Raw genomic sequence first — 12886 nt, forward strand, 5'->3', positions numbered from 1 at the left:
TGAGGAGGAGGCTGCCCTTCAAGACAGGGCCCTTGCTATACCTAGTTTCAGGAAATTGTTAAATTCACGCAGATGCATAGAGGTGCTCCCAGCTGGAGTGAAAAGGGATTCCAGTCTTCATCCAGGCCACATCTTTGCTGTCACTGGGGAAAGTGGGGTCTGGAGAGGAACACCTCGGAAACTGGAGCCCTTGAGGAGCGATCTCCTTTCCCACTTAGAGACCCTTCGTTTCTCTGTCTCACAGAAGCGACTGCAGTTCTGGTGAAGACCTCCACTTCCTGCCAAGAGAGCCAACCTGAGGGGCTGGGGGTGGGGGTTGCTGGGAGACTGCATGACGCTCAAGGCTGAGGCTGGGAGCCGTCAGCACTGAGCAGCTGTGATTCCCAGCTGCAAGAGATACTGGGGGCCACGTCCCCTATCCCACCCTATCCTGCCTTCTGATTCCTGAGACCCCTCCAAAGGGTGATTTACATCCCTCCATTGCCTCACCCTGGTAGCTCACACAGTAAAGAATCCACCTACAATGCAGGACACCTGGGTTTGAGTCCTGGGTCAGGAAGATCCCTTGGAGAAGGGAATAGCAACCTACTCCAGTATTCTTGCCTGGAGAATCACATGGACACAGAAGCCTGCCGGGCTATAGTCCACCAGGTCGCAAGGAGTCGGAAATGACTGAGCGACTAACTTGCACCTCACCCCACTCTGTTCAAGTTGAGGCTTGGACTGAGTGGGTTCAAATCCTGGTGGTGCCACCGTGGCCCTGGGCTGCAAAGTCTCAGATCCTCATCTGTAAAATGAGAAGGTGGCCTCCTCGCCATTTCTGGAGGCCCCAGAGAGTCACGTGTGGAGTGACGAGTGCAGACCACAGCACCCTGAACAATGTAGGTGCTCACCGTTCAGCCCCTCCCTTGGGTGTGTGGGTGTGTGTCCCTCTTCCGCTGGCTTGTAAAACTCTATGGGCCGGAGCCGGGTGTGGCTCCTGTTTGGGTGCCCGTGGCACCTGGCACAGTAGGTGCCCTGCCTTTGTGTGTGTGTGTGGGTGGGGCTGGGCGAGGGGGCCTGCGGGTTAAGTGAGGACAGCCTGGCCCGCAGTGGATGCTCCCCATGTCTGTGGGGTACTAGAAACTCCACGCACCTCCCCCTTCTCCCCGGGCCAGGCAGCCACACCACCTCCGCTGCCCGGGAATAACAGCTGCGTGCCCTGTGCTTGCCTCGCAGACGCCAGCATGTCTCCGGACGCCACCAAGCCGAGCCACTGGTGCAGCGTGGCCTACTGGGAGCACCGGACGCGGGTGGGCCGCCTCTACGCGGTGTACGACCAGGCCGTCAGCATCTTCTACGACCTACCTCAGGGCAGCGGCTTCTGCCTGGGCCAGCTCAACCTGGAGCAGCGCAGCGAGTCGGTGCGGCGCACGCGCAGCAAGATCGGCTTCGGCATCCTGCTCAGCAAGGAGCCTGACGGCGTGTGGGCCTACAACCGCGGCGAGCACCCCATCTTCGTCAACTCCCCGACGCTGGACGCGCCCGGAGGCCGCGCCCTGGTGGTCCGCAAGGTGCCTCCCGGCTACTCCATCAAGGTGTTCGATTTCGAGCGCTCCGGCCTGCTCCAGCACGGCCCCGAGCCCGACGCCGCCGACGGCCCCTACGACCCCAACAGCGTCCGCATCAGCTTCGCCAAGGGCTGGGGGCCCTGCTACTCCCGGCAGTTCATCACCTCCTGCCCCTGCTGGCTCGAGATCCTTCTCAACAACCACAGATAGCGCCCCCGCCACCTGCCCCGCCGCCAGGGGGGCCCCGTGCCCAGAGACACAGCCCCCACGGACGAACCCCCCCTCCCCAGATATCATCTACCTAGATTTAATATAAAGTTTTATATATTATATGGAAATATATATTATACTTGTAATTATGGAGTCATTTTTACAATGTAATTATTTATGTATGGTGCAATGTGTGTATATGGACAAAACAAGAAAGACGCACTTTGGCTTATAATACAGATATATTTTCTTTCTCTTCCTCCTTCCTCTTTATGTTTTTTTTTCTTTAAAGAAAATGATACAGCAGAGCCAGGTGGAAAAGCCTGGGTTTGGTGTCTGGTTTCTGAAATATTAATGCCCAGACAAAAAGCTAATACCAGTCACTCGTTGATAATAAAGTATTCACATTATAGTTTTTTTTTTTTTAACTGTCTTCTTTTTAACAAAGAGGGATATGCAGGGTTTCCGTGGGCTTCTGACCAGTCAGGCATTTGAAACTTGATTTCATTCTTTTAGTGGTTAAAGAATAGAGGGAATTACATTGAAAAGAAAGGAAAGACCTATGTTTGTTCTTAAGACCAGAGAAGGTTCTGTTGATCCTTCCCTCCCATGGCTGTGGGGTATCCACAGGATTCAGGAGGAGGAGGAGGGGGAGTTTGTGGCCCATCCATCCTGGGAAAACGCTTCCAATCTGATGGGGGAGGCTCATGCTGTGGCCTACGCCAGCTCTCAGTCTGATGGGGAAGATGTGGGTCCATACCTCCCATCTCTGAGCTGTCTGCAAACTAGAGGACTAATTCTCACCACTTTGGGGAAATGATCTGTGGAAGAAAGACTGAGATGGTGGGTGTTGGACCCAGTTAATGGCCTTGTGGAAGCTCCCTGAGCCCCAGGGTGAAACTCCCTTTTAGGACCTAAATAAGCTACCCTCCGATCCCTCACCAAGTAGGTCAGAACCTGCCCATCTGGGGCTGTCGTCATGATTGATGCAAAGGCAGGTGGTTTCTTTCTACTCTATAAAAGGGAAAAAGTTAAAGGTTCTGGAAGGGTAAATGACTAGCTCATGAAACAGACCAAGGTTTGAACTTACATCTAATTGTAGGACCAGAGCCATATTAAATTAGTTTCCTCTGTTGAGAAAACTCAAAAAAAGAAGGCCTTCTTGGCCAAATAACTAAGGGGAATGTTACATTGTATATCTTCTTTCTTGGAGATTTACATTAGCCTATTAAATGCTCTGAGAAGTCCTGTGTATTATCTATTGCTGCGTAATAAATTATCCCAAAACTTGGCAGCTTGAAACAACTACCATTTATTATCACAGTTTCTGTGCTCAGGAATGCGGGAGCAGCTTAGCTGGGTGGTTCTGATTCAGGGTCTCTTGAGGCTGCAATCAAGCTGTCGGCCAGGGCTGCAGTCATCTGAGGCTTAACTGGGCCTGGAGGACCCACTTCCAAGCCTGCTCACGTGGCTGTTGGCTGGAGGCTTCAGTTCCTCACCACGTAGGCCTGTCCATTGGGCTACTCGTGACGTGGCTTGCCTAACAGCAACTGATCCAAAAGAGAGAGACCAAGTGTGAGGCTGCTGTGTTTCCTAACCTTATCTCGGAAGCGTCATTCCATCACTTCTGCCATGTTCTATTGGTCACACAAACCATTCTTGCTACAGTATGTGTGTGTGTTGGTGGCAGATGTGTGTGTGTGGGAGAGGGGGTGGTGTTGCTACATAAAAGTGCCCGGAGGTGGGAATCATGGCCACCACATCCTCCAAGAACTACACTATTTTTACTTCATTTCCCAAAGTGCTGTGCCAGCAGACTCCTTTCCACCCCTCTAATTCTGTCTCAGACCCAGGTCAGCCAGCCCAGTCCCTTTCACTCCGCTCTGCCACCCCAGACCCGAGCTTCCCAGGAGTCCCCCCTTCCTCTGCTGTCCCCGCTGTCCAGGCCTTGGTCCTCCTGGGGTGCAGTGAGCAGAGCCGTGCTGTGTTGGGAGGATGGGCCCAGAGTCACTGTATCTGTCTCCTTTTCAAGTCAGTGATTACTGACATGAACTGTTTGTGAGTCCTTAATACCACGGAGCGAGAACCTCTGCGAGGGTGTTCTTGGCCAGTCCCTCTTTCCAGATGGAGAAATGGATGCTTATGGGAATACTGTCCTGTGCCCAAGCTCCCTGGGGAACAGGACACGTCTCTGTCTCAGATGTGGGCTGGGCGTCTTGTCCGACGTCCTCTCTTGTGCTGGTTGTGACTGGCTTTGCTGGAGTGGGCCTGTCCCCTGGGGACCGTCCTTGAGTCTGGAGGGCTGAACTCTGGGGACCCAGGGGCCTCAATCTTGGAGCAGTCTTGCTCCCAGGCCTGCCCTCTGCCCAGGCTGGGAACCTCCCTGAGGTCCTTGGATGGGCTCAAGTGTTGCGGAGAGGCCTCATGGCTGCCTTTCTTCGCGGGGGTCTGAGGCTCCAGTTCTGGTCCTTCAATTCACAGGGGGAAACCGAGTCCCAGACAGGACAGGCTGAGTTGCTGAGGTCACAAGTGGCAGCAGGACCTCCATCCTCCCCCTTTCCCAGTCGTGGTGCCTGCAGAAACTTTGTGGTTTCCCCCAGACCACCCAGGGATTGGTGACTCAGGCTCCAGAAGACACTTTCTAAACAAGGCCCTGTCTCTGGAGAGCGTGGTGGGAGCCGGGTCGCTGCAGGCTCTGGGAAGTGCGGTGGGTGGGGTTTACTGCCCCCAGGCCCAGACCTAGGATGGGAACGGAGGGGGAATGGATTTCCTGCTATTGGCTAGATTTGGGGAGAGGCGTTAGTCCCTCCTTTGCCCCTCTCTCTCTGCTGCACAGCCCACCCCCATGTCCTGTCCCTTCCCTGCCTTAGTCTCCGAAAGTGTCTGGGGGTGAGGGTGTGCAAGGATGGGTCTATGAGCCAGAGGAGTACAGCTGGGAGGGGGAGGGGTCCTGGAGATCTTGTGTTCAGGTTTCAGGTGAGAAAACGCAAGGCTCAGAGAGGGCTATGAGGAGCCCAAGGTCACACAGCAAGTTTGGGGGCAGAACTGAGCCTGAATCCCAGGTCTCAGAATGCCTGATCTGGCTGCTTCCTCAGTGTCTGGACACAGATTCCCTCATTACTCCAGAGGGTGTGCACACACCTCTGTTCACTTCTGGGAACTCCCCCCATCCCTTCCCACTACCTGTTCCGGAAGCTTCCATCCCACACATATCAGAAGGCTTCATTGTTCTGGCTGTCTTTGGCTGTAACTGCCTTGTTCTAATCCAGACTCTGCCACTTACCACATAAAGTGATCTGAAGCATGTTACCTCTCTGTGCCCGAGTTTCCTTATCAGAATTACAAGAGTCTTTCCATCCTAGGGTTGTCAGGAGGATTACGTGAGTTAATACCTGTTAGGCAATGGCAGCCCACTCCAGGACTCTTGCCTGGAAAATCCCATGGACGGAGGAGCCTGGTAGGCTGCAGTCCATGGGGTCACTACGAGTCAGACATGACTGACTTCACTTTCACTTTTCACTTTCATGCATTGGAGAAGGAAATGGCGACCCACTCCAGTGTTCTTGCCTGGAGAATCCCAGGGACGGGGGAGCCTGGTGGGCTGCCGTCTATGGGGTCACACAGAGTTGGACACGGCTGAAGCGACTTAGCAGCAGCAGCAGCAGGCACTCACAACTGGCACGTATTAAGCTCTCAGCAAGTGCCTTGAGGCCTAGAAAGCAGCTCAGGTTGCTAAGGAAAGCTGGGGTTAGGGTCTCAGCATGTATGAGTTCTCAAATTCAGATCTCCTAACTCACTCCTGGCTTGGGGCAGTCAGCTGACCTGGGAGAACCTCACTTTCCGCAGCAGGAATAGTCAGTGACCCACTTGGACGTCCATAGTCCAGGATGCCAGGGCCTCCACCAGCAGCTGCTGTGGCCTCTTGAATAGGCCTCCCTCCCTCTCCCGTCCCTTTCAGTCCACTCCTCACCCAGAATCATGGTCTGCACCCAAATCTTTGTTTAACAAATAAGTAATTGACGTGTTTTCGGCTGTGCTGGGTCTTCGCTGCTGCTCAGGCTTTCCTCGAGTTGCGGGGAGCAGGGGCTTCTCTCCGGTTGCAGTGCACAAGCTTTTCGTTTCAGTGGCTTCTCTTGTAGCAGAGTGTGGGCTCTAGGGCGAGTGGGCTTCCGTGGTTGCAGCTGCCGGCTCCAGAGCACAGGCTCAGTAGCTGTGGTGCACGGGCAGCGTCGTTTCGCGGCGTGTGGGTCTTCCCCGATCAGGGGTCGAAGCCATGTCTTCTGCGTCGGCAGGCGGATTCTTTACCACTGAGCCACCAGGGAAGCCCCTGCACCCAAATCGGACAGTGAACCTCTCCCGTGTGGCGATGGCCTCTCCGCTGGCTGCCTGTGTTTAGGGCATAGCACTGCCTCTGAGAGGACCTAGCCCTGCCCTGGGTCGTCTTGGCCAAGTACCTTCAAACACCACCCTCCAGACCTCTCTCTCCTCTCTAGGCCTTTGCCCAAACTGCCCCCTGCTCCCGACCATGCCCTGGCCTGCCCAGTGCAAGATCTGACCACGCTGCTGTCGCCTCTCTCCTCCCTAGGAGTCTCCTGGAAGCCAGAGATGTCTTACGACCCTGGTCTAGCCCAGTGCCGGACACAGAGGATGGGCTTTCTGGATGTTTGTGGAGTGAAAGGGTCATGGGAGTACTAGATGTGGGCGTGTTTTATAAACTCTGCAGGAATGAGCAGGCATCCAGAGGGGGGTGTGTTTATTAGTACCATGCGTCTCCACGACAACCCCAGCTGACTTCTCCTTCTAGGCCTCTAAGAACCTTCATGCCCTCCACTAGCCTCAAGCCCCAGTCCTATAGTCTTATTTTACCCTCTTGGGGCTGTGATAGCAAGAATTCCTGATTTGGGATGGGGGGGGGGGGGGCGGGGCATCCTTTAATGATTTAGAGCACAGAGTCAGAAAATGTCCAGAGTGGGAGGGCATCTAGTTCCATTACTCTCATAGAACTGAAGCTCAGAGAGTCAGGCTGCTAACCAGGGCCACACAGCAAGGCAATGGCCAGTGGAGGCCAAACCCTTGACCTGGGGCTCCTTTCGGAGCTGACCTCCCAGAGATGCTGTAAAGGCTTCTGAGAAACCTGCATTAGTCTGACCAAAGCAGAGGAGAGGCAAGAAGGTTAGTGGCAGAGATCATTTTTTGGTTGTGTCTGTTTTTAATTGTGGGTAAAAAAAAGAACATATATAGTGTAAATCTGACCAGCTGAACCATTTTGAAGTGTACAATGCAGTGGCATTAAGTGCATTTGCACTGTTGCACAATCATCACCACCAACCCTCCCTAGAACTTTTTCATCTTTTCTATGTTTTTGTGGTGAGTGTTATTATTGTGGTAAAATACACATAGCAGAAACTGCAATTTTAACCATTTTTCAATGTGTGGTTCTGTGGCATTAAGAATATTCTCCTTGTTGTGTTCCCTATGCTTTTTAATAAAAGGCAAACGAAGACAAAGTTTTACAATTCTTCACCCTGAGATTGAGGGTTTTGCTGACTTCCGGCAGCCTGGATAACCCAGAGGAAGCTGAGTGTCACCTTGGCCTGGTTGGGGGCTTGGTGGAGGATACTGGGAAAAGGGGAGTCCAGTGAAGGCTGACTGTCACCGGGAATATGAGTTGAAACAGCCTCGCAGCCTTGCTGTTTTCAATGCAGGTCATAGCGAGGCTAGTGGAGTGTAGATGAAATGCCTAGAATTTCTGAGTGTGAGACCAGGAGTTCATGGGCTGAGCAGAGGATACAGATCGTTTTTAATGTGACCTCCTTGACTCCCTGGGGGCACTGTGGGAGACCTGGCTGAATGGTGCTAGGAAAGGCTCCTCCCTGGGCTTTAATTTCCCTTCAAAAATGAAAGGTCTAAACCAGATGTCTTGATGATGCCTTCTGGAGGAGCCCAGGGGTTCTAGAGATCCCTTGCTGCCCACCCCAAAATCTAAGGTGGGCTTTCTTTTTTAGAAATTTTATATATTTATTTATCTTTGGCTGTGCCGGGACTTTTCTGCTGTGCCAGCTTTTCTCTAGTTGCGGTGAGCAGGGGCTAGTCTTCTTTGCGGTGTGCCGGCTTCCCATTGCAGTGGCTTCTCTTCTTGCGAAGCACAGGCTCTAGGGCACAGGCTCAGTAGTAATACACGGGCTCGGTTGCTCCAAAGCATGTGGGGTCTTCCTGGACCAGGGATCGAACCTGTGTCTCCTGCATTGGCAGGTGGATTCTTTACCACTGAGCCACCCAGGGAAGCCCTAGGGTGGGCTTTCATATTGGATCTGCTGAGAGGAGCTGGGGTGCTTGCTAGTAATAGAACCCTTACTTTGTTTAGCAATAACCATAACACTTTTCATTTATTAAGGGACTTGTTATTAATATATACTAAAGTGTTAGTCACTCAGTCATATCTGACTCTTTGTGACACCATGATCTATAGCCTTCCAGGCTCCTCTGTCCATGGAATTCTCCAGGCAAGAATACTGGACTGGGTTGCCATTCCCTTCTTCGGGGGATCTTCCCCACCCAGGGGTCAAACCTGGGTCTCTGCGTTGCAGGCAAATTCTTTACCATCTGAGTGTTGTATTCTAGGCACTTTGTATTATCTCATTTAATCCTTATCCCTGATCTATAGGTGAGGCTCAGGAAAGTTAAGCAAGGTCATACAGCTAATAAGTATCAGATGGAAGATTCCCACCAAGATCCCTGGTTCCAGAGCTGGTGCTCCTACCTACCCACTCCCACCCCCCTCATCCTGTGAATAAATGGTGCACTTCTGAACTTGACTGAGCACACAAGCTTTGGAGGCAACTCCTGCGGCTCCAGGCCCAGCTCTGCCTCCAGCTAAGTGACTTCGGATAAGTTATTTAAGGACTCCGTGCCTCAGTTTCCTCATTTGTTAAAATGGACACCTTCTAGGATGGTTAGGAAGATGAAATTAAATGGGTTTCTATTTGTGAAGTGGTTAGAATAGGACCTGCTTATAGTGCCATTTAGCATTTGTTGAATTTTTAAAATACTGTATTTATTGCCAGCTTTGGGGGGTCAGTTTTGCTTGAACCAGCACATTAATTGGGAATGTTTATTTGTCATAGTCTCACTTTCAAGCTCTCATCTTTGAGCAGTGATCTTTGAGCTTCAGGAATGCCTAGGAAAACATGCATATAAACAGCACTGCGTCCATGCATGCAGGGCAAGCGGTGCTTCCCTTAGCACTGCAGACGAAACACAGCTATTCGTGAGTGTTTGTAGGGAAGGGGGGAAGAAAGATCTTCTCCGTTGGCCATAGAATGTTGGCTAGGCTCCTTAAATTGTCTAAAATGGGCAGCAGTTTGGTGCTTTCTGAGCATGTGTACAGGAAGCAGATCCTTTGGAAGTGGCAACCCCACCCCCACCCCGTTCCCACTTCGCTCTCCTCCTCCACCCGTGGAGCGATGATGCTTGCCGTTCCTGGCCCTCATGACAGCTCTTTTGACTCTTTAAGAATCCCCAGCTTTGTGCTGCCCAACATATAATGTCAATACACGTCAAAAACCACATCGGATCCCCAGAAAGCCGAGTGGCGCCTTGGTGACAGGCCTCGGCTGGCTCCCAAGCTGTCTGCACTCTGGGGCTCCGGGGCTGAGGTCTGACCCTTGGGCTCCTTGGCCCCATCTGGGCTCACAGCCCGGGTCTCTGCCAGGCCCTGGCTGTGCTGAGGGGTGTCCCTGCCACAACTTGCAGGGAGGAAGAACCAGCTTGAGCCACACAAGGATTTTTAAACTGAGGAATTAGTCTGCATATTTGGGATCCCATTCTATCCGAGTCTGAGGCTGGAGATTCCCAGGGGTCTTCTACTCGGGGAGGGCTCTGGCCGGCCTGGCCCTAGCTTAAGCAGGCGATGTCATCAAACATCCCCTGGAACAGTTTCTAAGCCTCAGGGGTGGGCTCCCAAGTGACCAGGATAAGCCAAAGGCCTTTGAGGTGAGTCTGTTCTGGAATTTGTCATGGTTAGGGTGAGAAGAGACACGAAAACCATCTCTGAATTAGAGATTTTGCCACCTTCTCTGTCAAGCCTTCTGTCTGAACTGCAGTTGCTGAGGAATTTGGGCCAGTTTTGGAGAGAAGTGGGAAGCTTTGATGTCTGAATCCTAGCCCCACCATTTTCCACTCTCTGTGAACTTTTCATGTGTTTCCTCTGGGCTGTGGTTTTCTCATACATAAAATGAGAATGATATCCTCTATCACGTAGGGACCAAATGAGAAAACTTGTAGTGTGGGGAGATAATTCTCCATGGGACTCTCTAAGAATCTTGGCAGCAAAGGCACAGACTGCTTGTATTCCAGACTCTTTCTCCCAGGATATATGATAACCAACAGCCTTAGAGATAGTGTCTCCCTCTGGTGCAAAGGACAGGCATTTTACTACCCCGTATAAAAGATCTGGGTTCCCAAGCTTAGGATTCTGCTCCTATAAAGCACCCTACTGGGTGTGAAGTTGTCACTTGTCCCTCTTTGCATCACAAGAAAACCAGTGCGGACATGCTGCAGCAGTGACCTGAGTGCTGGAAATCTGTCGTCTCTGAACCAGGCGTCTCGTGTCTTCCATCAGCATCCAGGAAACAGGGCAAGCTAACTTATTGTCTTACAAATTGGGGAAAGTCTCAGATCCTTCATAGACTTTGACAGTAATGCAGGAGGGATGTTGAGAGAGACATGGCTTTCTGGATGAGGAAAGAGGAGGGTCTTACAAGCCAGTTAATGGACTTTTGAGGAAGTCCATGGAACTCAGTAGCAAATATATTGATCAAGATGTATGGCCAATTGGGCAATAAAGTGAAGTGAAGTTGCTCAGTCGTGTCCAACTCTGTGACCCCGTGGACTGTAGCCTACCAGGCTTCTCCGTCCATGGGATTTTCCAGGCAAGAATACTGGAGTGGGGTGCCATTTCCTTCTCCAGGGGATCTTCCTGACCCAGGGCTCGAAGCCAGGTCTCTCGCAATGCAAGCAGATGCTTTACCCTCTGAGCAATAGATGTCCCTATATTTTATTGCCTTTTATTGAGGAGGATTGGGGAGGTGGTTTCAGGCTGAGTGCTAAGAAGGAGATTCAAAGACAGCTGCCAAAATGTTTCCCTGACCATGGTTAACTCTCTTCCAGGTAGTGGGACTTCCTTGTCAAGGTAATGCCCAATGTCAGTTTCCCCCATCAAAACGAGCCACCACTAGAGTTTCTCCTGGGGGATTGAGGTTGCTCTTGCCTTTTAGATAGCAGTTATGGAGATGGGTACTTACACTGAGAAAGGAGAGAAATTCACCACTGACATGGACAGGAACCAGAGGGATCCTTAGAACTTCAGCTGGTTCGCTTGGGACAAGAGGGTGGCCCAGGTCACGCTCCTTAGGGAAGAATGATGACTCAGCCCCTCATAGAGTGTATCCTACCGACTTTAGATCCAGGCAGAGATGATAATCAGAAGTCTTTAAGTCGGTCCTGGCTGCTCTAAGGTAATTTTGACTTTCTTGGGGAAATTTCCCTGAGACCAAATCCAGGAGGAAACCATAGGTGGAGAATGGACTGGTATCAGGGCTCTTTCCCCTGCAGGTTGGGTTTGTCCCGATGGTGTCCACTGGGCAGTGGCAGCTACTCCGCATCAGTGTGCCAGCTCTGTGAATGGGCACAGCCGCTGTGCTCAGTGGGCAGAACTCAAGACTGTTCTCATAGCTCCAGCCAACAGTCCTCTTGATGGAGCTTGTTATAGTTTTGCTGTCTCTTGGATCTAACCAATGACCTGTCTGTTTCATTTGTCACTAGGAGAACTACAAACTGGCAAATTAAAGACACCTCTCTATAGGGACGCAAACTGTTGCCACTAATTGAGCCTGCTGATTGAACTTTGTGGGTCACTCCTGCAGACGCCTGTTGGAAATGGTCTGTTCTCTGATGAGACTGACTGGCATGCCTGCCCTAGCCAGCCTGCCCCCTGTTGCTACCCGAACCTATCCCCTACCAGACATGACTACCCTCAGAGACCTGAGCAAGGAAAGGACGGCGTGTTTCTACACAGTCCACCAGGCCTGAGACTGCTGCCCAAAGCTGACCTGTAAGCATGAACCTTGGCTGCTTATGGGAGACTGACTGCTTCAGACCTCTGACCCCGTCTTGGGACTGTGGGTGTATGCTTCCATGCTGTTGACACATTTTTAAGTTGTGTTGTCACTGGCAGTCAGATCAGCCAATTCCAGCCACAACATTTTGGCCCCAAAGCTGATCTGGGTCATGTTTTCGCATTCAGGGCCATTTACAGTTTAACAATGGTGCAAACTTACTGCAGAAGACACTTGACAAGGGGCTGATGGTCAAAGTGTTCATGACCGTCCCTGTTCCCTGCCTTTCACAGGGATGGTCTTGGTTGGGTCAACATTCCCAACTTTCTCTCCCTCCCCTCTTCTTGGTCCACACACCTGAATAAGGCAACTTGGTCATTGATTGTGACTGTTCCCAGAAAGGGATCACCTAACTCTGGGTCACCTGGGTAATAACCAGGATGAAAAGGGTTGGGGAGTGGATTTAAGGAGATCCTGCCCTAATAATTCCTGGGCCAATGACTTCTTAGCTTCCCTGAATGGCCAGCCTAGTTAATGCACCCTATGCTTGGTAGTCTGACCAAAAGGGGATTCAAATGGAATTCTCGTTAGTTTTTATTAAAGTGCCTTGCCACTCAGTGTACCTGGCCCTTCTGGGTGAAAGATCTGGGTACAAGTAGAGGGTGAGTGTGGAAAAGATGGATACTGGGAGAGAACACATAGCTTTTGTGGCGGTGGAGCGAAAAGCAGCAACCCAGCACCTGGGAAGGGAACACCTTGCATGCCAGGACCTTCTTCACAATGGGCAGCACCCATGCAGCCTGCCACGTTGGTGTGCATGCCTTAAATGCACTGCTGGACTAGCTATCTACCACCAAATAGCACTGACCGTGATTTGATCACTCTTTCTCTTAACCTTCCCAAACCAAGAAGTTATGGGAAACAGCATGAGATATCCCCTATTCCTGCACCTCCCATGCAGAACACCTGTCAGCACCTTGAAATGTCTGCCTCACCCAGCTTCCATCACTC

At 51.6% G+C, this 12886-nt stretch overlaps 1 protein-coding gene across 1 annotated transcript in view; it reads left to right on the plus strand.

Moving 5' to 3' along the window:
* SMAD6 (SMAD family member 6) overlaps positions 1-2078 on the plus strand; it is a 77818-nt gene extending 75740 nt beyond the window's left edge. Inside the window, exon 4 of the mRNA XM_052646847.1 lies at positions 1219-2078. Within this exon, the coding sequence (XP_052502807.1) occupies positions 1219-1760 (542 nt within the window). The 3' untranslated portion in view covers positions 1761-2078. The remainder of the gene's footprint in view (positions 1-1218) is intronic.
* Positions 2079-12886: the final 10808 nt, after the last annotated feature.

This window comes from Budorcas taxicolor, chromosome 10 (genome assembly GCF_023091745.1).
Source record: "Budorcas taxicolor isolate Tak-1 chromosome 10, Takin1.1, whole genome shotgun sequence".
Classification (NCBI taxonomy): Eukaryota; Metazoa; Chordata; class Mammalia; order Artiodactyla; family Bovidae; genus Budorcas; species Budorcas taxicolor.